Here is a 23,875-nt window from a genome sequence, read left to right on the forward strand (position 1 = left end):
TTAGAATACTTAACAAAACTCATTATTTAAGACTAAAACTTAGATGTAGTTTCTTCACTGTCGTACCTTATGTTTCTTAATTAAATTTAATAAATGTGATTGCATTGACCAAAAAACCATCTAGTTAAATTTATTTATTAGGTTCTTAGACTTTAGGAACAAAATGTATTAGAATTTCAATTTGTAATGTGTTGGCAAACCATGATCAAAACTTAAAGTCTAGAGTTAGGCTGCTCAAAGTGTGTTTATTTGTAAAGTTGGATTCGAGTAAATTGCAGGATTTAATGGCTAAATTTACATGGCTCGATCAATCGAACCTCATGCAGATTAATTTTCTGCAGATTTTTCCAACTTAGGCCAAGCCCGGTTTGACATGCAGGGTTTTATATTTTACTCCAAGTATAAAAGGAAAAACCCTAATTACGTTTTAAAAGTCTATGATGTGCTGTGTGTTGAATTTTTTGTGAGATTTAGAGGTGTTTACCTTCATACACACTTAGGGTTATCAAGATCAAGATTCATGTCAAGAACTTGGTAATCGCTTCAGTTGCTGCATAAAGAATTTAAAGAAGATCTGAAACCTTTGAGTGGAGTCTCAAAGTCACAAGTGTGAGTACTTGTGGTTGCAGTGGATCAAAGAAAGAAGTAGTCTTTGAACTCGGAACTGTCACGTGATCGTGGTAGTAAGTTTTCTACACAAGGTAGTAATAGGATGTTAGTGGTCTAAATTCTATTGTAAAAATTTCAATTCTTTCATAGTGGATCTGTTTTACCTTGAGAATAGTTAAGTTAAATCTTCCCCAAGTTTTTTACCGGTTTGGTTTTCTTGAGTTATCATATCGTGTGTTCTTTATATTTTCGCATTACTTACATGATATGATTAGATTGTGTTAATCTAGATCTGAATAATTTATCTAGATAATCACTTGGCTAAATAACTAAGTTAAACAACATGTATTTTAAGGGGTCTAAAAACATACAAAACTCTACCTAAATTTTGTCTATCATTTAGGGTGAGGTTTGGGTCCAGTGTCTAGTTGCATTGGACCCATTGAGATTATAATACGTGTCCACTTTTGAACACATGTCACCATCTTAACGGGTCCAATGCACTACATGCACTGGATCTAAGCCTCACCCTATCATTTAAACCTCTTAATTCATCATGAACAAGTAGTTTTGATCTCGAGCCACACAATACAAATAGTTTATGCAAAATTAAAATATTTCTTAAAGCCATACCTAGAACTTACTAAATCTTGTCAAATTAAAATTAAAGGATTCAATTAAATCATTGTTTGAGCGGATCCATGAGTGGAAAACACAAAGTTAATGTTGCTCCCAATGCCTTTTAGAAAAGAAGAAAGAGGAAGAAACAATTTTAGATTCACATTCTATAATTTGACATAAATAAATAAAAAGGATCATGCTAACGAGTACCCTTAGGGTATTGGTTAATAATCCATTTTAAGAAAGTTTTGATACCATTTTTATGAGAAATGAAAAAAACTATTAAAACATTAATTATTTTTTTTCTATAAAAACTTTATTTAAATGGATTGTTCCCATAAAAAAAAAATTAATATTAGGTGACTAGGTGTATCATGTCCAAATGCGTACAATGATTCATAATTATATCATAGAATTATTATTAATTTCTAATTGTTCCTATTAATAATGATAAAAATTTATAGTATTTATTATTGGCATGTGATTTCAAAATTTGGAATTGTGATTTTGTGACATGAAGCTAGCGTGGCAAGGGCGGTGTGGTTGGCGCTTGGGTTGGGAGTGTCGGCGCGGCAAAGTGTAAAAGTAAAACATAAGGAAAATGGTGTCGTTTCGTTTTGCCTCGGTCTTTGCTAACGTGATCCGGGGGACTTGGTGTAAGTGTTTTACTGAGGGCGCATGTTTGCATTGCGGTTTTGCCAAATCATTGAACACAGTTGGCATTGGGCTTCTCTCTCACTCTTAGTGGTGAGAGCAATGATCCGACAGCCAATGTTGGTTGCCCAAATCTCATGGTGGGCCCCTTCAAGAAAACCAAGCTTCTTAAACCCATGATATTGTGATCAATTTTTAGTCCATTATTTTTACTATTTTTTTTTTTAATGAAATAGGTGTCAAAGTTCAATTTTGTCTCTAAATTATCTATTATGTTAATTAATTTTGTAAGTTTTAGAAATGATTTTGAGTAATTTTTTCAATTTTAAATATTCCATTGAGGGTAATTCGAATTGATTCCTATTACAAAATATTTCAGTATTGTGATATTGTGTTGGGACATAATTTGTACATTTGAAAATATGAATATTTTCTTATAATTTTTTTTTTTCTTTTGAAAGCTCTCATAAAATAAATGTAAGAACTATATAATTCATGTTATCTCATTATCCAATATAAGAGGTTTATAACATGAAAATCATGAACAATAATGAAATCTTTTCATATACTCATACTATAATTATTCTCAAAAGAAAAACGAAAATAAAAATTTTAAAATAGAAAATTAAAAACTAAAGTGTACTTGATTAAGTTTGATTTGGGAGGGAAGAGGTCATCAAAACGTTTAAAGTCTGAATATGCATTAATACAATAAATACTGGTCAAAACATAATCGAGTTCAAAGCAATGGTATTGTTTACCTCTACTTTCTTTTTCGAGAGCAAATAATTTTTATGAATTTGAAACCAAATGATTCCATTTTTATCCCTACTATATATGACACTAAAGGTTCCAAAATGCATAATTTTTATGATTTTGATAATTAGGTTTGTAAGGACTCAATTTGTATCGATCCCAAACTCGAATTGGGTTCGAATGCTAATGGCTTAAATAATAAATTTGTAGAGCGTGGATATAAAAGAACTAGATTAACTTCAGAAAAAAAAAAAAAAAAAACGATTAAACTTAACGTTTCTAGATGGATTAGTACAAATATTACTATCAATTTATCCTTGAAACAAGCTAAGTTCTTTATTTCGTAAGATTTTATTCTAATCATCCAATGTTTAGAAGTTCCGATCCTTTCTCTTAATGCATTCTTCCATGTTATATACTGCCCTCTTGGTGTCATCTTCACCACACACATGTAGATTGGATTCGAGAGATCCCATGTCCCATCTAACACCTCCTGGAACCTCCAACCAGCAGCTGTAAGGCTGCTTCATCACTGTTCAGGTATCACCTCCACATTAATGCGGCCAGAGAGCTGGTTGAGAGGCAATTAATGCGAAGGCATCAGTTGTTAAAGATATTTGTTTATCTTTTCTTTCTTACCCTTGGCCCCATGTCCCACCTTTAGTGGTAATATAGTTTCGAAGTGTATTTGTGACAATACAGCGTTCAGGTCGTCCTCAGACATATATTGCCGGGAAGGATTTTGTCCTCGGACGAATACTGGACCCATCTCATGTGATATCTACTCTTCTTTTCATTTGGTTCCCCTTATAACCTTATATTGGCCTCCTCGGATGGTTTAACGTCCTCAGATGGGCCACAGGTCCAGTTAACACGGTTTTAATAATTATTGATTAACTGGCCCCCACAAGGTTCAACATCAAGTGGAGATAAAGATAACATTGAACCATTTTCAAAACTTCTAGATTAAATCAACATAATTGATAGTTTATGAGCGAAATTGAATTCTAGCAATGTCTAAAGACCAAAGTGATAGTTGGTCTTCTTTTATTTATTTTTTATTGTTTTATGTGCACCTAGTAACCTAAACAAAAATAATAGAATTTCCCCATCATGTTACCCATCGATTCTATTTAAGGGCCAAAATTTGACTTATCTTTCGCTCTACTCATAAGTCATAAATGTTTGGGGTACATTTTTATCCAAAGATTTTTTTTTTTTTTTTTTTTTTTAAGAAAATAATTCAATAGCTACAACAATGGGGAGTCAAGAAAGGAGATTAAAATGCTAATTCTTCTTGTTAAAGAGTACATGCAATGCCATTAAATTTGTACTTTCAAACGTAGTTATATATGAAAGTCCAATTTGAGCTGTTGTATGTTAAATAAAATCTATTTTGCTGTTGGTCTAATATTAAGTTACTCTATTTATAAATTAAAAAAAAAAAAAAAAAACAAAAAAAAAAGGGGAAGAAGAAGAAGATAGTCTAGGCCAAAATATGGGTGGCAACTCTTTCCTAAAAGGAGCCAATCTAATTGGTTGGATTCAATTCTAAGATGAAATCTTTACACGATTATTTCCATGTCTTGATTATCCTTGTCAGATATTATTGTGAGGCTTAATTTTATTTTATTTATTTTATAACAAAAAAAATTTATTGAAAACCAAATAGGCAAAAACAAAACAACAAAGGGGCTGCCAATAAATTTACAGACATGCCTCCCCCAAGATTACATTAACAACAGCAGAAGGGCTATTTTCTAAATCAAAATATCTAAAAGCAGAATTAAGCATAAACCATCAAATTAAGGAGTGGGCTGCTCTATTTGCTTTGTGACTACTAATATATATGTGTGTGTGTAAAGGGAGTAACATGATCTCTAATAAGAGATGATATTTGGTGTAATACATGCAAGATACAACATTACACTCAAAACATGCGGATCTTAGTCCTGTGATACCCACATATCATAAGTATCTATGATGTCGTAAACATTTAAAATATTAGATAGTTATTTCTCTAATATGCTATCTAAATTTAGTGTTCTATTTTGCTGAAAACTGAAAATAATAAAAAAATAATAAAAAAGTTACTGTTCACATGTTTGGCATTATTTATAAGCCTAAAATCACTGTTCATGAATAATGAACAGTATCAGACGCGCGTCTGAAAAAAAAAAAAAAAAAAAAAAAAAAACGTAACACGTAAAACCCAAATACCACCTAAATATATATTTTTTAATGGGATATAGGAAAATTTGCGGAAGAGTGACTACCATTCCATAATACATACCAAAGCGCGTAGCATATATGATGTAATGGCAAACATCGAACGTCCAGTAAATTATCATGAGATGATAAATTGATGAGAAATTTAAGGGAGATAATGATATTGATGGGGGTAGAGTGCAGCAAAGGTTGGTGTGTGTGTGGAGGAATAAAAAATGGAATTAGTTGCTGTGGTTGCGGTGATTTAGAAAGCCCACCCACGAATACAATACATAGGCTAGGCTGAAGGCTCTTTTACTTAACGTGTGAGAAAGTCTTTCCAATAAAGTGTACTGAATATTTTAGAATCTTCGAGGAACGGAACAAACCAAAACCATTGCTTCATATATTTTGTTTTGTTTTGTTTTGTTTTGGGGGTATTTACTTCAGAAGTAGCTCTCTCATCTCATCTCATGTTACTCTGTACTTGTACCTACTCTTTATATTTGTAATTTTCCAGCACCAGCTGGTACCACCACCATCCCCATTGTCTTTTATCTTTACTAATAATTAATCCATCTTTATATAGACTCATCACATTCAATCTTCATTGCACTGTCATCACTACTACCACCTCTCTCTCTCTCTGAATTCCTCCTGGTCAGGTCGGTGTCCCTCCCTCCATCTATGCACTATGCTCTCATTGCACCTCTTTGTTATGGTTCTTTCAGTTTCATGTCTTGTGTCTCTCAATTAACATTTTGAGATTTACTAATTTATTGCCTTATATATATATATATATAATGGGTATGTTTTTATATTTATGGGTGATGTTCTGAGCCGATCTAGATCTTACATTTTGTGGCTATGGACTTCACTTGTTGTTTCAAAATATTTGTTGACTTGTTTTACTGAGAAAACTTCTAGTGTATACACGCATATTTTTATGCACTGAAATGGGACTTTGATCCAAGTTCTTGAAGGTGATATTTGATCTTCTGGGAATAGCTAGTCTGGTATTTTGTAGGAGTGTTCCCATACAAGAAAATGGCTCACTTATCAATAGATCTTTGATTGCAATTCATGTGTCCATTGTCTCCACATTCCAATTTCAGCTGTCATTGCATCCTTTTCTATCTGATTTAATTTTAATGTACCTTCTTAGACCTTCATTTGAGCTTTCTTTACTCTTTATGAGCTTCCTCTGCTGCTTTTATTATCACTCTATCTTTTTTTTCCCCTTCTTGTTACTTGTTAGTACTAAAATTTCTTGATGAGCTGATTAAGATCTGGAATTCGCTTACTGGTGATGCTTATTGTGCATCTGGGCTTTTCTGGTTCCTGTATGAGTTGGGTTTTTTGTGTGGAGTATATTTCTCCTAATAAAGTCGGTTTTTTTTTTAATCTGGTTTTGGAAATGGGGTTTTGATCCTGGAGTGAATTTGGAAGAATTTTAACTCACATTGTGGTTTAAATGAATTTGGACCACTGGTTTTGTGCTAATAGGCTAAGATCCATTTACTCATTGGTTTTAATTACTGCAGGAATTTGGAGAGTCCGGTCACATCAGGAAGCAAGATAAGATCTATGAAAAACATGGAATCTCCAATGATTTTTATTGTCTGCAGTGCCCTGCTTCTTCTGTGTACTTCAACAGCTTATGCTCAGACTGCTAAATCTCCCCCAATAAGCCCAACCCCAACCCCAAGCCCAGCACCAGCACCAGCACCAGAGTATGTCAACCTCACAGATTTGCTCACTGTGGCTGGTCCATTCCAAACCTTCCTTACCTACCTGCAGTCCACCAAAGTCCTAGATACCTTCCAAAACCAAGCCAACAACACTGAGGAAGGTGTTACCATATTTGTACCAACAAATAGTGCCTTCTCATCTCTTAAGAAGCCTTCTCTATCCAATCTCACTAAAGACCAGCTCAAGTCACTCTTGCTCTTCCATGGCTTGCCCCATTTCTACAGCTTAGCTGACTTCAAGAACCTTACCCAATTGAGTCCTGTACCCACCTTTGCCGGTGGGCAATACACATTGAACTTCACCGATGTATCCGGGGTAGCAAAAATTAGTTCAGGATGGTCAAACACCAAGGTGAGCAGTAGTGTGCATTCCACTGACCCTGTTGCAATTTACCAAGTTGATAAGGTCCTCCTCCCTGAGGCAATCTTTGGCACTGACATCCCTCCAACCCCGGCTCCAGCACCATCTCCAGACATTGCACCCGCTGCAGATACTCCATCTGGGACAACCAGTGGAGGCAAGGCATCTACAACATCTTCACCAAGCAATTCTTCATATAAAATTATCAGCTGGGGGATTTGGAGTCAGTTGGTTTTGGCACTTTCAGGTGTGCTGGTCTTGTTCTTGTGAGGGAGCATTTGTTGAATCAATTCATTTTTATTAAGGGGGGTATATTCGGATTTGGTTCATTTGCTTTGATATGAAACCATTTTTTGAACATATTTGTTATGGAATTTATGTATGAGAATGTGATTTACCATTATTCAAAATGCGTTCTGTTTGATTTATTATAATTTATAAGGGGGTTGGATCTATAATTATTATATTTTTGAGGGGGGAAGGAATATTGTAGTTTATGATGTTCTATGGAACATGGTTCCTGTGTTATCTCCCTCATTGATACAGAATATTTGAAAGTGGCATATTGATATTACTTTATGTACTGCATAATAAGATGAGCAAGATGTCCCTTTTTGTTGTAAAACAAAATAATCCCACATCATGGTGGCTTTCTTCGAAGGGACTCTTGAAAGTTTCTGTTAATTAGTTCGTTTACTTTAACAATACTCGAGGTCGAGGGGATAACTTCCACAAAAAGTGACATGTTCAATGATAAAAAAATAAAAAAGGTATCATAATGTGTTTGGTTAAGGTTGTCGCTTTTCCCTTTTTTTTAAGTGCTTAGGGTATTAGCATTGGACTAGCCATCTCCATCTGGCTAGTCCAATTAAAATTTTGCTTACAAACTTAAAAAAAAAAAGAAAAAAAATCCAATATTACAGTGGACGTTTCGTGACCACAATCATGACGAGTTTGACGATAGTGGGGGCAGTTGATTTTCTCATTATTGAGAATTTGAGACAGCTAAGTTTGGTAGGGGCGGAGCTATTAATGTTTAAGAATGAGATTTTTGGCTTTATGGTGGCTTTTGTAAATTGCAATGATTTTGGCTCATGCCGCAAACGAACTAAGTCGATCATAAATAGTTAGAGTTTGGTTCGATAAAAAGCTTGTTTATATTTCTTTGCTTATAAATAAGTCAAATGTAAGTCTTAATTTTAGGTTTGTTTAATAAATGAGTCAAAGTCCAAGTAAAAAAAAAAAATTGTTTACAAATAGGTTCATAAACATTAAGGCTTGATACAAAGCAAGTTGAGTCTAAACTCTTTTTATGAGCTTGGAAATAAGTTTGATATAAGCTTAACAATTAAACTCATATCATGCTTAAACTTTTAAGTAATTGAGAATTATGATTTACTCATTCAAGCCAAATGAATTTTATATTTGATAATGTACTTGTGTTGGATTTCAAGTTCAAAAGCTTGATATTGAACTTGAGCTCAGCTTGACTAATGAATCAAATCGGGCTCCAGCTTTCAGACTCTTTGATGAACTCAAGCTCGAATGTCATTTATAGGCTTGGTTCAAGCTCAATTCAAGCTTGAACACTCACTACTTGACAAAGTTCAACTCATTTAGGGCTCGTTTGGTACATGTGTTTAAAAACTGAAAATTGTTGTTTGAAAACATTTGTGGAAATACGTGTGGATGAAAAAATGTGTGAAAATATGTGTAATGCTGTTTAGAAACTGAAAATAGTTGTTTAGAAACACAAATCAAACACCCCCTTATCGTTCTAGTTTTGGTGTCAGATTTGCAGTGAATGTTTTTGTTTTTAGTTAAGAAAGAGAGAAGCATGGAAATAAAATATTATTTTAATAGAATGGAGAGAGAAAATAGATAATTGGATGTGGAAAATATACGAGAGTGGAGGAAAAATAGAAAATCCAACTTCTTAAAGTTAAAGTGCTGCTACTCTTTTGCCAGATAAATTAGGCCAAACTCAGTTGATATTAAAGCTCCACGGGCAACAGAAGCCGGATTACGGACCACCCATTACGGCACAACAAATATTATCACGGACTGGGTATGTTCACCATCAAATTTAAATCATATCTAACCGCCACAGACAACTACCATCTCTTTATCACATAGTAGGTGCCAAAAAAAAGTGTAGACTTCGCAAATCCTTTCGGTGTTTACTATTATTATTATTATTATTTAGACTATTTTTATCTCAAGGATATTCTCACCGATTTATTGTTCCCTTAAATATATTTTTTTTTAAATTCTTTTTTTCCGTAACTGTTTGTTAAACATTTAATAAATCTAAACTCATGATTAAGCTTAGTCCAAAAACACTCAGAATAAAGCTTGATTTGTTGGTTAAATAAACGAATATATATATATATATATATATATATAAGTTTTTTTCATTTATATATAATAAAAAAAAAAATTAAACAAGTTCTAAGTTGAGCACAATATATCTTATAATTATCTCAACACTCAACTCATATTCAGCGAATATCAAAATTAGGCTTAAAAAATTTCTATAGACTTTTTATTTTATTTTATTTTATTTTATTTTTTTGCACATTAACATATAATAGTTCCTTAATTTTCTTATGTGTTGATGGGAGGTTTACTTTGTGTAAAATTCTTAGAGGAATCTAAATGAAACTGAGAGAATTTTATTGATCAAGAAAAGAGTCTTACAATCAATTGAATTGAAATACATAGCCTAATCCTACTTATATATAGTTCAAACCAAGCAAAATAACTAGCTTCCTAATCTGGCGCTAAAACTGTTACTAGAACCATCTAAACTGTACACGTGGCATCCAGAAATAACAAACTCTTTAACTGCCTAATTTCATGGAACTAACTCCTCAAAGCTCTGGATGAATAGCTCATGATAAGGAACTTCTTCAATTACTTCTAGAAGATCTGAGCTAACCCAGGTAGGCTTTGATGCTATCCTTGTTTTTTGTCTTGTGCACCTTTGCTCATCAGTCATCAGGTGCTACACTTGCTGTTACTTGTCTCATGCACCTTAGCTCACCAACTCTGTTATGATGATCAGCACTGCCATCTATAGTTTAAAGACTCCCCCTTAAGAGCTGAGCTCTTGCTTCTTGACTTAGTACAGTAGTCTGGGGATATTCTACAGTATAAGCAAACATATTAATGATGTCTAACTTCTTAATCAGCCTCAAGTAGTCTTCTACCCCAAGGGCCTTAGTGAATACATCTGCTGATTTTTAGCTGGCACATAAAAGGTTTTGATTGTACCATCCAAAATTCTATTCCTCACAATGTGACAATCAGCTTCTATGTGTTTTAATCATTCATGGGACACTGGATTAGCAGCAATATGGAGTGCAACCTGGTTATCACAATACATTAACATAGGCTTGTCATGTTGAACTTATAAATCCTTCAGCAAGTATAAAAGCCAAGTCAATTCACAAGTTGTTGTAGCCGTAAACCTATATTTTGCCTTTGCAATGGACCTAGACACTATGCTTTGCTTTTTGGACCTCCAAGAAATCAAAGCATCACCTAGAAACACACAATAACCTCTAAGAGACTTCTTTGAATCAGGGCAGCCTGCCCAATCCGCATCACAATAAGCTTTTAAGTGCAGATTAGAATTCAAAGGAAAGAAAACTCCTTGCCCTGGTGCACCCTTAATGTATTGAAGTATCCTAGTTGCTGCCTTCATATGTGGTACTTTAGATTGTGCCAAAAACTGGCTAAACCTATGCACTGAATATGTGATATCTGGTCTACTCAAGCTCAGATACATCAACTTCCCAATAAGTCTCCTATATTGACCTGGATTTGGAAGCAACTCTCCACTGCCTTTAGACAACTTCAATTGTTGTTCCATTGGTGTTTGGGCTGGCTTACAACCTATCATTCTTGTCTCCTTAAGAACCTCAAGAGCATACTTCCTCTGATTCAAGCTAATTCCTGTCTTATTCCTTGCAATTTCTAATCCCAAGAAATACTTGAGTGAGCCAAGTCCTTGATTCCAAACTTTTGATCTAAGACTGACTTTAGAGAAGCAACACAAGCAGGGTAATTGCCTATGATTATCATATCATCAACATAGACTATTAATACAGTAAACAAGGATCCTTTACTACAAACAAACAATGAGTGATTTGCTTCAGATTGAACAAACCCAAGTTGCATGATTGTGGCTAATTACTTTGTATACCACTGCCTAGAGGCTTGCCTTAAGCCATAGAGAGATTTAACCAACTTGCATACCTTGGGAGTAGTTGAAGATTTCACAACTAAAAGTTTCAACAGAATTGAATAGGGGTACACCATTATTCTTCATTAAAGCCAATTTGGCATTAGACAAGTGTCCTAATCTGAAGTGCCACACGTGGTGGAATTCTATTTACAGAAAGACTTGCAGAAATGGAAGGTGAAGTTGATTTGCTCTCTTCCAGCAAGTAAAGACCATTGCATTCCTTAACCAGACCAAGTGTGCTCCAGAGAATGAGGTCCTGGATAAAACACAGATATCCAAAGAATATAAGACAACATAAAATGGATTTAGTTAACTGGCTGACTGAAATGAGGTTGAAACTAAAAGAAGGAACACACAGAACATTATAAAGGGTAAGTTTTTCTGAAATTTTGACAGTTCCTATGTGTATGACTAAAGCAACTTCACCATTAGGCATATTGACATGAGTATTCAAGGTAGCAGTGATTGAAGTGAAACATGAAATAGAATGTATCATATGATCAATGGCTCCTGTGTCTATGACCTAATAAGTGGCATGAAAAACTTCTCTATTAACTATTTTTAGCAAAGAAAATTGAATGTTTTAAGCTAGGTGTGAAAGATAAATCAGGAATGATACCTGACATAGTTTCAATGAAATTGGTATTAGCTAATGGTTGGGAAGAAGTGGAAACCACACCAGCAGCAACAAACACACCAGAAGCTCCAGAAATTAAGCCAAAAACACCACCACTTACACTTACAGATGCAGCATGATGACTGCCACCAAGACTAGCTCTAGTGTTGAAAAGGGCTAATAGCTGTTCACACTGTGGCTTAAAAATAGGACACTGAACATATGTACTTGAACGGACCTCAGCAGCATTGCTTTAGGCATATGAAACCTTCCTTTGGGCTTGTATCCAAGTGGATACCCAAGAAGTTTGTAACACTTGTCCATAGTGTGCCCAAGCATGTTGCATTGAGTGCACAAAGATTTCTCCTTCTAGTTACCATTGTTACCAGAGTTACCTTTTGTGTTGGCATACATTGCAACTGAATCAGACCTTGGTGTGAAGGAAGTACCATGTCCAATGCTCTTATGTGACTCTTCTTGAAGAACCAAAGCATACACCTTGCTGATTGAGGGAAAAGACTCAGACATGAGAATCTGACTCCTTACAGTCTCAAAATTCTTGTTCGACCCTATCAAGAACCTTATAACATAGGCCTTCTCACGTGCAGCACTCAGAGTCTTCATTGCTCCACAAGTACATGCTGGTAATGGTTCATAATTGAGCAATTGATCCCAATGCTTCTTGAACTTGGAATAATACTCTATTACTAACATTTGATTTTGAGAAATATGTGAAATTTCTCCCTGTAAATTGTAGATTTTGGGACCATTGCCCTGAGAAAAGAGATTTTGCAGCTCAATCCACATCTTTCTTGCTGTTTCACAATACATGATGCTGCTAGAAACATCAACATGCATGGAATTGATCAACAAAGAAAGAAACATTGTATCGCAACTTTCCCAATCCTCATACAAAGGAGAATCAACATCGGGCATTATAATTTTTCCATTCACAAAACCTATCTTCTTCTTGGTAGTGACAGCTGGAACCATAGCCCTAGACCAAGATTAATAGTTCTTCATCCCAAGTAATGGTTGAGTAACCAAAATATTGCTTGGATTCTCGCTAGCACTAAGCAAGAATGGATTGGGAGAATAAGACTTAGTATTAGAACTTGAGTCTAGTTGGGTAGATTGAGTGTGATTAGGATCAGAGTGATTACTTGCTTCAGCAGAGGCCATTGATGATCTTCACAAGCTTCAATGGAAACTTAGGCTGTGTTTGGTTGCCGTAAAACGTTTTCCGGAAAATACATATTTTCCGGAAATGCTAATTTCCGGAAAAGGAAAATATTTTTGTGTGTTTGGTTGTATTTCAAAAAATTTTCCGGAAAAAATTTTCTAGTGTTTGGAAAAGAAGGAGGAAAACACAAACCCAGAAAAACACAAGCCACAACCCAGAAAAATTGCGGTCTCGCCGTCGCCAGATCGCAATCAACGTCGCAATCTTGCGACGGAGCGATCTCGCGGTTGACGCTTCGCGAGATCACGTCGTTGATCGCGATCTCGATCTGGCGCGATCTCGCGAAGGCGAGATCGCGATCGACGGCGCGATCTCGCGAACGACGCTTCGCAAGATCGCGCCGTCGATCGCGATCTCGATCCGACGCGATCTCGCAAAGGCGAGATCGCGATCGACGCTTCGCGAGATCGCGATCGACGGCGCGATCTCGCGAAGCGTCGATCGTCGTCGTCGGACTGGTCCGCGCGCGTGGACTGGAGCTCGGACTGGAGATCGGCGCGGACTGGAGCTTGGACTGGTCTTCTCCTCTCGTGCGCGCGCTCTCTCTCTCTCTCTCTCTTTTTCGGGAAATCCATTGAAGTGAAAATGAAGGCAGAAATTCATTTCCGTGGTCAAACTGAAAATTTCGATCAACAGGAAATCATTTTTCGGAAAATAATATTTTCCGTGACAGCCAAACGCACGCATTTTCCAGAAATTGATTTCTGGAATTGGTTTGAAGCCGATTCAAACGCAGCCTTAATTGGGAAAATTGATAGAATTGGAAGAAAGTAAGAAACTTTTTGAGAAGAAATTCTCTTGACTAATGCAAGAAGATCAAGATTCTCTGAATCGAAGAGAAAAAGGAGATGTTTGGAGATAGAAGAAACTTCTAGAAGCAAAGAAATAAAGCTAGGAGATTAGTAAGAACTGTGCTAGCTGCTCTGATACCATGCAAAGTTCTTAGAGGTATCTAAATAAAACTAAGAGAATTTTATTGATCAAGAAAAGAGTCTTACAATCAATTGAATTGAAATACATAGCCTAATCCTACTTATATACAGTTCAAACCAAGCAAAATAACTAACTTCCTAATCTGGCACTAAAATTGTTACTAGAACCGTCTAAACTGTACACGTGGCATCCAAAAATAACAAACTTTTTAACTACCTAATTTTTTGGAACTACTCCTCAAAGCTCTGGATGAATAGCTCATGATAAGGAACATCTTCAATTACTTCTAGAAGATTTAAGCTAACCTAGGTAGGCTTTGATGCTATCCTTGTTGCTTGTCTTTGTTAGAGATATATATTAGACCTATTAGCCCAATTTCATAGGCCCAAGCCCAATCCTACTTGTACTAGTAGTCTAGGGTTTAGTCGCCTATATATACTCATGTTAGGGTTCATTGTAACACATGTTTTGTACTACACTCTTATACAATAAAGATGTAACCCTTAAGGGATTCCTCCGTGGATGTAGGCCAACAAGGCTGAACCACGTAACCCTCGTGTTCTCAGTGTTCCTATTCTATACTTCTCCTTCCGCATCCACTCTAGCATACACAATATGGTATAACACATCACATTGTTAATAATACATTTAACATGGTATCAGAGCCAAACTTCGTTCTTGGCATCAAACAAACATCTCTAGCAAGCAAAGAAGATTCTCACATGCACATCACCATCAGAAGTCACACATGTTTGTTTGCTGGATCTAGACTCCATGGCATCTCGCAGCCGCCATGGCTCTGTCCTGTGTCAAAATCCAACAACTAAGTAATCCGTGCCTCTCCCTATCAAATCTATGCACATCAAGCCTTCATCTAATGAAACCAACAAGACAGATGTGCTCCACTGCATATCGCGACCAAAACCTAGGAACCCAACCCCCAACGGCAGCCGCACGCACCACCAATTTCCGAAAGGGTCTATCTTGCTCAGTTTTTTGCATAGATTCCAATTTCGGACTTCGTTTCTTCATTTGAAGCTCCAAAATTGGTTAATTGGCACATTCTTTATTGTGGTTTCTTCAAAGGCATTCTTCACGGCATCTCCAAGTGATCTTCTCATGCTTATCCAACCTCAAGCCTTCATCAAGCTTTCGCCTTGAGTTTGAGGGAGGGTGTTAGAGATAAATATTAGACATATTAGCTCAATGTAATAGGCGACTAAGCCCTAGACTACTAGTACAAGTAGGACTGGGTTTGGAACTATTACATTGGGCTAATATGTCTAATATATATCTTTAACACCCTTCCTCAAACTCAAGGCGGAAGATCACTTGGAGATGTCGTGCCTTTGAAGAAACCACAATAAAGAATGTGCCAATTGACCAATTTTGGAGTTTCAAATGAAGAAACGAAGTCCGAAATTGGAATCTATGCGAAAAACTGAGCAAGATAGGCCCTTTCAGAGATTTTGACTTTTGGTCAAAGGTCAACGCAAAACAAAGTCAACTGGTCCAGGCTCAAAGTCAATGGATACATGGTCTAGGTCGGTTCCAGGTTTCCAGGTCGGGTCACGGATGACGTGTCACTGATGTTGCCTAGGGCGTGCGTGGCATGCTGACGTGGAATGATGATGTCACCTGATGACATTAGCATCTGTCCTTTGGCGTGTGGAAGGCGCGTGACGGCGTGTTCTGGCGCGTGGTGACGAGACAGATACCTAGGCGCGTGTGGGCGTGTGTGACCTCATATGATTACCAAATTCTTAGGCCAAGTGGATTGGGAGACGACAAGGCTGTCTTGGTGGCTCGTGTGGCTGAGATCCGAGCTGGGAGTCAAGAATCTTTGGCGGCGCATGTGAGAGTTCTAGTAGCTGTTGTTCGCACGTGGTGGCACGTGCAGCTGTCGTTGGGGGTCAGGTTCTTGGGTTTTGGTCGCGATATGCAGTGGAGCACGTCTGTCTGGTTGGTTTCATTAGGCGAAGGCTTGATGTGCACAGATCTGATAGGGAGAGGCTTGATGTGGACCTTTGCTCATCAGGTGCTGCACTTGCTGCTGCTTGTCTCATGCACCTTAGCTCACCAACTCTGTTATGATGATTAGCACTGCCACCTGTAGTTTTAACACTTTTTGGGAAGAGAGAAAATTATTTTTAGTTCTCGGTAATTCACCTACGTAATGAACCATTGATGGAAAAAATAAATAAATCTACCTTTGCATGGTTTGCCTACTGTGAATAATCAGTAACATTTGATATTTTCATGAGCATTAGGCATCAATAAGCATAACATGACTGATGAGGCCGTGAAATCACCAGTGAGCCGTACAGTCCACGCTCGCCGCAACTAGCAACCTGCAAAGAAAAAGAAAGTGATCTTGCCGTGGGCACCGGTGTGGTGTCGACCAAATACCCTCCGATGATCAAGTTAGAATCGTTCTCCACTCCAGAGTGCTAGAGAGGGTGTTTTTTGCGTACCTTGATTTGCGAGAGTATTCAAGCTTTTATAGTAGAAGAAAGTCAGTCTTTCCTTCTTGGACTAGAAGTCTTTTCCTTGTAGGACTCCTTTTCCTGAAATCCCAAACGTGATGGGCGAATATTTCCTTGTAGAGTGAATCTCTTCATTAAGGCGGATCTTCTAGAATTGCCCTTGTGCGGACCCCCTGATTCTCTGGGATTCCCTTGGATTTCAAACGTGCGTATCAAGCATTTTAAGCGAGGCTAAGCCTTGGGCCCCTGCTTAATATCGGCCCATGATTTCGAATCCGTCGGGCCCAAATGTTGCACAATTTCTTACCCATCAGTTGTCCCCTTCACCCTATGGTTCGTCAATGCTTTTAATGGACGAAGCTTTAGGGTGACGGTTAGATAACTTTGGGGGATGACGATTAAAGGTCCATAATGATGACGGTTGAGAAACTGACGTTTCTAGATGGATTAACCCGTTGGCTGAAGATTCATAAAGTTGACGGTTCCACAAAAGGTACAATCTGCTGATGCGTGCTGACAGATTGTCAACATTTATTGCGTGTGCCACGTGTCAATCTCGGAATGGGCGTTGTATCGGATCGAAGCGTCGCTTCGTCTTCCGTGCATCTCCCATATATATAAGGTGCGTCACTCTTCCATTTCTACTGTTTTCAGCTAGAAATCGTTTGTCAGAGTGAAGTCGTCACCCTTGTCAGAGCACTCCGTCGAGGACTGGTATCCACAGATCGCACCAACCGTCAACTATCCTCAACCAAGTGTGGTAAGTACTTTTTTAATATCATAGTTACGTTATATTTTTGTCCTTGCATTTTTGTTAGGCTTACTACCCGTCAATACTTTCAAAACTCGTCAGTCTTAGGTTTCATCGTCAATTGTAGGAAATGTCTAGTGCGTCAAGTATCCAGTCGATGGTTCGTGACGGGACGGAATACAAGGATGTATACCCGTCTGGTCATAAAGACCAAGAGAGCCCCGGCGAAGATAGGAGTCCGTCTGCCTCCTCTTCATCCTCAACAAATGAGGATATGGAGATAGTTGAAATAGAGGGTTCTGATGATGACGGGAATCAAGCACTGGAGTCCGTTGTAGGTGCTGATGGACTAAGGCAGTTCATCATGTTACTAGAGTGGACGGTGCATAGGTTCACATCCGTTATCAGGGAGAGAAATTTCAGCACTTTTAGAACCAACTTCCAAATTCCAGACAACATTCCCATCCGTCTACCCTACGTGTCGGAGAAGTGTTACTATGAAGGGGTTGAAGGTGTTGGGGTATATGAGCAGGTGTTGAAGGCAGGACTTCGGTTCCCACTCAGTACACTTCATAGGGAACTCTTGCACTATCTGGGATTGTCCGTCACCCAGATATCTCCGAACGCTTAGAGGGTCTTCATAGCAATGGAGATTCTCTATGGTGCAATGTCGGATGGAGAAAGGAGATTGACGGTCCGTGAGTTTCTTCACTGTTACCGTCCTGACGAGATTGATAAATTAAGGGGGATGTATAATTTTGCTAGTCGAAGCCCTTTGTTGAAGGTGATTTTTGAGACCCCAAACTCAAATAGAGACTGGAAGAGTCGTTACTTCTTCCTGGAGGGTGACAGATGGATGAACCGTCCAGGGGAGACGGAGTACATGCCTGTTGACACAACCTAGGGAGTGATAAATCAATCATGTATGCACCCGTCCTATTTTCGTAATACCTTTCATACCCATCCATTTTTTATATATATTTTGATCATCTTTCTCTACAGGTAGACGGCGCCCTCAAGTTAGCCTCGAGGAATTTAGTTTCCTTGAAAAGGTTTGCAGAAAAACTAAGCCGGAGGAAAGGACCTGGGCCAAGTTGGTGAACCCGAAGACCATACATTGGTACTACGACGGTCCTGAGCCCGCACAAGAGGCCATTAGATACGACGAGCGAGTTCACAGGCGTAAGCCTGTCAATTTCACTTGGCCAATTTATTTCATCCATATTTAGTTTAATTTCATCTGTCGTAATTTGCAGAGATGGAGGACGCGAAAAGGAGAGCTTTGATTAAAGCTCAAGCCGTCAAGAAGAAGGAATCCGGCGAGGTGGCACCAAAGGGGTCGGCTCCATCCTCGAAGAGGAAGCTGACATCAAAACCCGACCGTCCGTTTAAACAACCAAAGATTTCTCTTGAACCAGTTGTTGGCTTGATGGCTGAGGGTGCTAAGACCGTCACCCCAACTAAGCATGGGACACAGGGAAGGGTTTTATGAAGGCCCCGGATACCAAACAAGAGAGACCTCCTCCCCTCTTCCGTGACGACTCCAAGTTCGCATTGGAGAAGCTGTTGTCTATTATCACCGCGGAGGATTACGAGGACCTGGGAAATCACTCGACGGAGGCTATGGGAGAGACGGGCCTCTTTGCTGTTGCTCAAGTAAGTTATTTCCGTCAATTATGTTTGTTTTTCCTTTTTGCTTAATACATAAGTTATTTCCGTCAATTATGTTTGTTTTTCCTTTTTGCTTAATACATTACATGACGGGCTCTCTTTTCGTTTGTAGTCCTTGGTCATGATGAAGGGATTACTGGATCGATGTCTCAACCGTGAGAGTACTTTGGAACAGACGGGTGCAAAGGCGGAACAGACGGAGGAAGAGCTTGGTCAACTCCATAAATGGAAGTCCAATATGGAGAAGAAGCTGGAGCTCTCTGAGCAAGCAAGGAAAGACCTAGAGCAAAAGATGGACGAGGCGTCGAAGGCCTTGGAAAAGAAGGAGAAGGAGATCCAAGAACTGAAGGAAGAGATCCGTCATGCTAAAGAAGTAGCCGTCAAGGAGTACCGCGACTCAGACCCCTTGTTGAGCGAGCTGGCGGACTCTTTTCTGCAAGGCTTTGACGACTCGCTTCACCAGATCAAGAAGGTCTATCCTGAGTTGGATGTGTCAATGATCAAAGTTGACAACCAAGGCCAGACTTCTACTATTCTCGTCGCTTCCGAAAATACGGAGGACCTCTTTGGAGAAGAAACAGCTCAGGGTGACGGAGAATCAGCCATGCCAAAGGACGTTTCAGATGCTGACCTTAAGAAAGTTGATTGATCTCTTGTAATTTTTGTATTTTGAGGACGGTTTGTTCCTTCTTGTATGTTTTGATCAGTTTCACGGTAGACCTATCCGTCAATGTGCACTTTAAACTTTTATTTCTGCTTTATGTCAGCCTTAATATTGAACGATGTTTTTTTTGGCAATATGTTTATGCATATTTTTGTTGTTGATTGAGCATTTGCATCCGTGAGGATTTTTCTCTCCGTCTTTCTGTATGAGAATTGTTAATTTGGACATACTTACCTTTTGGAGGGTCCGTCCAATCTATGAACATGCGAATGGGTTGCATTGGTTTTTTGGTCCGTCCACTTTGTTGAAAGTTTTTATCAACCATCGGGGTCCGTCCACTCTGTGGTAGTTATCTCACTTCTAATTGGATCCGTCTGTTAGGTGGACTCATGGATATTACTATCCGTCCACTTTGTTGTGGTTTTTACTTTTAACATGACCGTCCATTTTATGGACTTGTAAAAAATTTTAACCGTTTCGGTGGTCTGTCCATTTTGTGAGCAACACTTTTATCGTCGTGGTTATCCGTCCACTTTGCGGTGGTTATATCATCTTTAAAAGCACCGTCCATTTTATGGACTTGTAAGAGTTTTCACCGTTTCGGTGATCCGTCCTCTTTGCGGATAGTCTTTTATCGTTGTGGTGATCTGTCCACTTTGTGGCAGTTATATCACCTTTAAATGCACCGTCCATTTTATGGACTTGTAAGAGTTTTCACCGTTTCGGTGATCCGTCCGTTTTGCGGACAGTTCTTTTATCGTTGTGGTGATCCGTCCACTTTGTGGCGGTTTTATCACCTTTAAGTGCACCGTCCATTTTATGGACTTGTAAGAATTTTTATTGTTTCGGTGATCCGTCCGCTTTGCGGACATGTTCCTTGTAGCATATCCATATCCATGCGAAAAATTAAGTTGTTTGTGAATACTTAAATAAATAAATAAAAAAAACAAGTGCCTGCCCCTTTGGGCTTAAAAAGGCACAAAAAGATCGTATCAAAAGTTGGAGAAAACGTAGTAAAAGTTAACAGAAAAATAAATAGGGGAAATTGAAAATCTTTCTCATATTCTTCTTCTTTCTATGGGTAGTATTTCCGAAGATGCTCTGAGTTCCATGGGTGCTGTAGCTTTCGTCCATCCAATGTCTCGAGGTGGTAGGTGCCCTTCCTTAGCCATGACGTGATCCTGTAGGGTCCTTCCCAGTTGGGGCCGAGTTTTCCTTGTGAGGAGTCTCTGGCGGCACCCATTACTTTCCGTAGCACTAGGTCCCCGACCCTGAAGTTCCTATGCCTTACTTTGTTGTTGTAATGTCTCACCATGAGATTCTGATAGCGTGCTAGCCTTTGCTCGGCCGTCGTTCTGACTTCGTCCAGTAGATCAAGCTAGAGGCGCATAGCTTCTTTATTCTCATCTTCGTCGTAGCTTTCCACTCGGTAGCTGGTGAGCCCCACTTCTGCAGGAATGACTGCTTCTGTCCCATACGCAAGTCGGAACGGTGTTTCTCCAGTGGGTGTTCTTGTTGTGGTCCGATACGCCCATAGGACACTAGGCAGTTCGTCTGGCCATATGCCTTTTGCTCCTTCAAGACGGGTCTTGATTATCTTGAGTAGGGATCGGTTTGTGACCTCGACCTGTCCGTTTGCTTGTGGATGTGCGGGTGACGAGTAATGATTCCTGATTCCTAGCTTTGCGCAGAAGTCTTTGAAAGCATTGTTGTCGAACTGTTTGCCGTTGTCAGAGACCAGTGCCCTGGGTATCCCGTACCTGCATCTGCATATGATGTTTCTCCAGACAAAACTTCGGATATTTTTCTCCGTGACGATGGCTAAGGCTTCCGCCTTGACCCACTTGGTGAAGTAGTCTATGCCGACGACCAGGAATTTTAACTGCCTGACTGCTGTAGGAAGGGGGCCCATAATGTCAAGTCCCAATTGCCAAACGGCCAGGGTGCCGTCATAGGTGTCAGATCTTCGGACGGCTGCCTGATGAAATTGCTGAATCTCTGGCATTTGTCGCAAGATTGGACATAGGCTTGTGCATCTTTCATCATTGTAGGCCAGTAGTACCCTGCACGGATCAGTTTATGTACCAGTGACCGGGCCCCTAAGTGGTTTCCGCAAATACCCTCGTGCACCTCTCTCATTACATAACTCGCCTCTTCTTTACACAAACACCTCAGGTATGGTCGAGAAAAACCTCTTTTATATAAGATGTCTTTTATCAGCACGAACCGTGATGCCTGGACCTTCAATTTTCTAGCGGCACCTTTCTCATCGGGTAACACCCCGGCCTTTAGGTAGGCGATCAATGGCGCAGTCCAGTCACCCTCAGAGTCCTCAACCTGCATGTTTGTTTCGTTATCGATTAATAAGGATGTTTGCACGAACGACAATACCTGTTCGGGGACCACTACGAACTCGGCTGATGCAGACTTTGCTAGTTGGTCAGCCCACCCGTTCTCTTCCCTCAGGATTTGAATGAATTTGACTTCAATACTGTTGATCTGGTACTTCACTTCTTCCAAGTATTTCTTCATTCTATCGTTCTTGCACTTGTAGTCGCCATTGATCTGACTTGTTACTACTTGCGAATCGCAATGGACAATTACGTTCTCCGCTCCTGCGGCTTTTGCGAGGTCTAGCCCCGCCACCAAGGCCTCATATTCTGCCTCGTTGTTGGTTATTGGAAAATCCAGGCGGATCATGCATCGTATCGTGTCCCCCTGCGGAGTTTGTACTACGACTCCAGCTCCTCCGGCTCGCTTGTTTGAGGATCCATCTATGTAGATTTTCCACTGTTCCTTTACTTCTGCCAATTGGTCCTCCCCGAGTGTAAATTCGGCGATGAAGTCAGCTACTGCCTGTCCTTTCATGGCCGTCCGCGGGCGGTATTGAATGTCAAACTCGCTTAGCTCTATTGCTGACAAGGCCATTCTTCCTGCTGCTTCCAGGCTGTTCATAGCTTTCCTTAGTGGCTTGTTTGTTAAAACAATGATTGTGTGTGCCTGGAAATACGGCTTAAGTCTCCGGGCAGCTATTACTAGTGCGAAAGCCAACTTCTCCATTTGGGGGTACCTCTCCTCTGCTCCGCGGAGTGCATGGCTGGTAAAGTAGATAGGTTTTTGTATCCCGTCCTCCTCCCTTACTAAAGCTGTGCTCACTGCGGCATGCGAGACTGCTAAGTAAAGGTAGAGTTTTTCACCTTGCACGGAAGGACTGAGCAATGGTGGAGATGAGAGATACGCCTTTAAGTCGTTGAAGGCCGCTTGGCATTCATCCGCCCATTCAAATGACTTTCTTAGGGTTCGGAAGAATGGTAAGCACCTGTCCGTCGCCCTTGAGACGAATCTGTTTAGGGCCGCAATCTTTCCATTTAGACTCTGGACTTCTTTGACCGTCCTCGGGGGTTCCAACTCCATTATGGCCCGTACCTTCTCCGGGTTAACTTCTATTCCTCTCTGGGACACCATAAAACTCAGGAACTTTCCCGCCGTGACCCCGAACGCACACTTGCTCAGATTTAGCTTCATGTTGAATGATCGAAGCGTGTCGAACGTTTCTCGGAGGTTGTCTAGATGATCTTTTTCGCGTAGGCTTTTGACTAACATGTCGTCAAAGTAAACCTGAACGTTCCTGCCTATCTGATGTGCAAACATCTTGTTCATTAGCCTTTGGTACGTTGCTCCAGCGTTCTTGAGTCCGAAGGGCATTACCTTATAGCAGAATAATCCCTGGCTGGTGACGAAGGAGGTTTTTTCTTGATCAGATACATCCATCCGGATTTGGTTGTAGCCCGAGAAAGCGTCCATGAAGCTTAGGAGCTGATGTCTTGCAGTTGAATCCATCAGGGTATCTATCCGTGGGAGCGGGTAGCTATCTTTGGGGCAAGCTCTGTTGAGGTCTGTGAAGTCTACACACATCCGCCAATTCCCGTTTGCCTTCTTCACCATAACGACGTTCGCCAGCCAGTCGGGATAGTATACTTCTCTGATGAAGCTTGCCCCTAGTAACTTCTGAACTTCCTCGGCTATGGCCTTATCCCACACCTGGGTGAAGGCTCGTTTCTTTTGCCGGACTGGAGGAAAAGAGGGTGACACATTCAACCCGTGGACCATGACTGATCGGTCAATACCCGGCATGTCTTCATGGTTCCAAGCAAAGACGTCTTGGTTACTTCTTAGGAAAGTTGTGATCGTCTGTCGCACTGACCAACTGGCTAGCGTGCCGATTTTGGTCGTCCGTTCAGGCCGTTCGTCGTCCAGACTTACTTCTTCTAGCTCTTCAACTGGCTTTGCCATTACTTT

At 39.6% G+C, this 23,875-nt stretch overlaps 1 protein-coding gene across 1 annotated transcript; it reads left to right on the forward strand.

The window, feature by feature from the left end:
• The first annotated feature begins 5,297 nt into the window (after nucleotides 1–5,297).
• Nucleotides 5,298–7,396, forward strand: LOC115958166 (fasciclin-like arabinogalactan protein 7). The gene is made up of 2 exons (XM_031076554.1): nucleotides 5,298–5,513; nucleotides 6,393–7,396. Exon 2 carries the CDS (start codon nucleotides 6,436–6,438, stop codon nucleotides 7,228–7,230), a length of 795 nt encoding a protein of 264 aa, XP_030932414.1. The 5' UTR covers nucleotides 5,298–5,513; nucleotides 6,393–6,435; the 3' UTR covers nucleotides 7,231–7,396.
• Nucleotides 7,397–23,875: the final 16,479 nt, after the last annotated feature.

This window comes from Quercus lobata, chromosome 8 (assembly GCF_001633185.2).
Source record: "Quercus lobata isolate SW786 chromosome 8, ValleyOak3.0 Primary Assembly, whole genome shotgun sequence".
NCBI classification, from domain to species: Eukaryota; Viridiplantae; Streptophyta; class Magnoliopsida; order Fagales; family Fagaceae; genus Quercus; species Quercus lobata.

Excerpts from the sequence above, each read along its gene's own strand:
- LOC115958166 (XM_031076554.1), top strand. The coding sequence starts at position 6,436 with ATGAAAAACATGGAATCTCCAATGATTTTTATTGTCTGCAGTGCCCTG.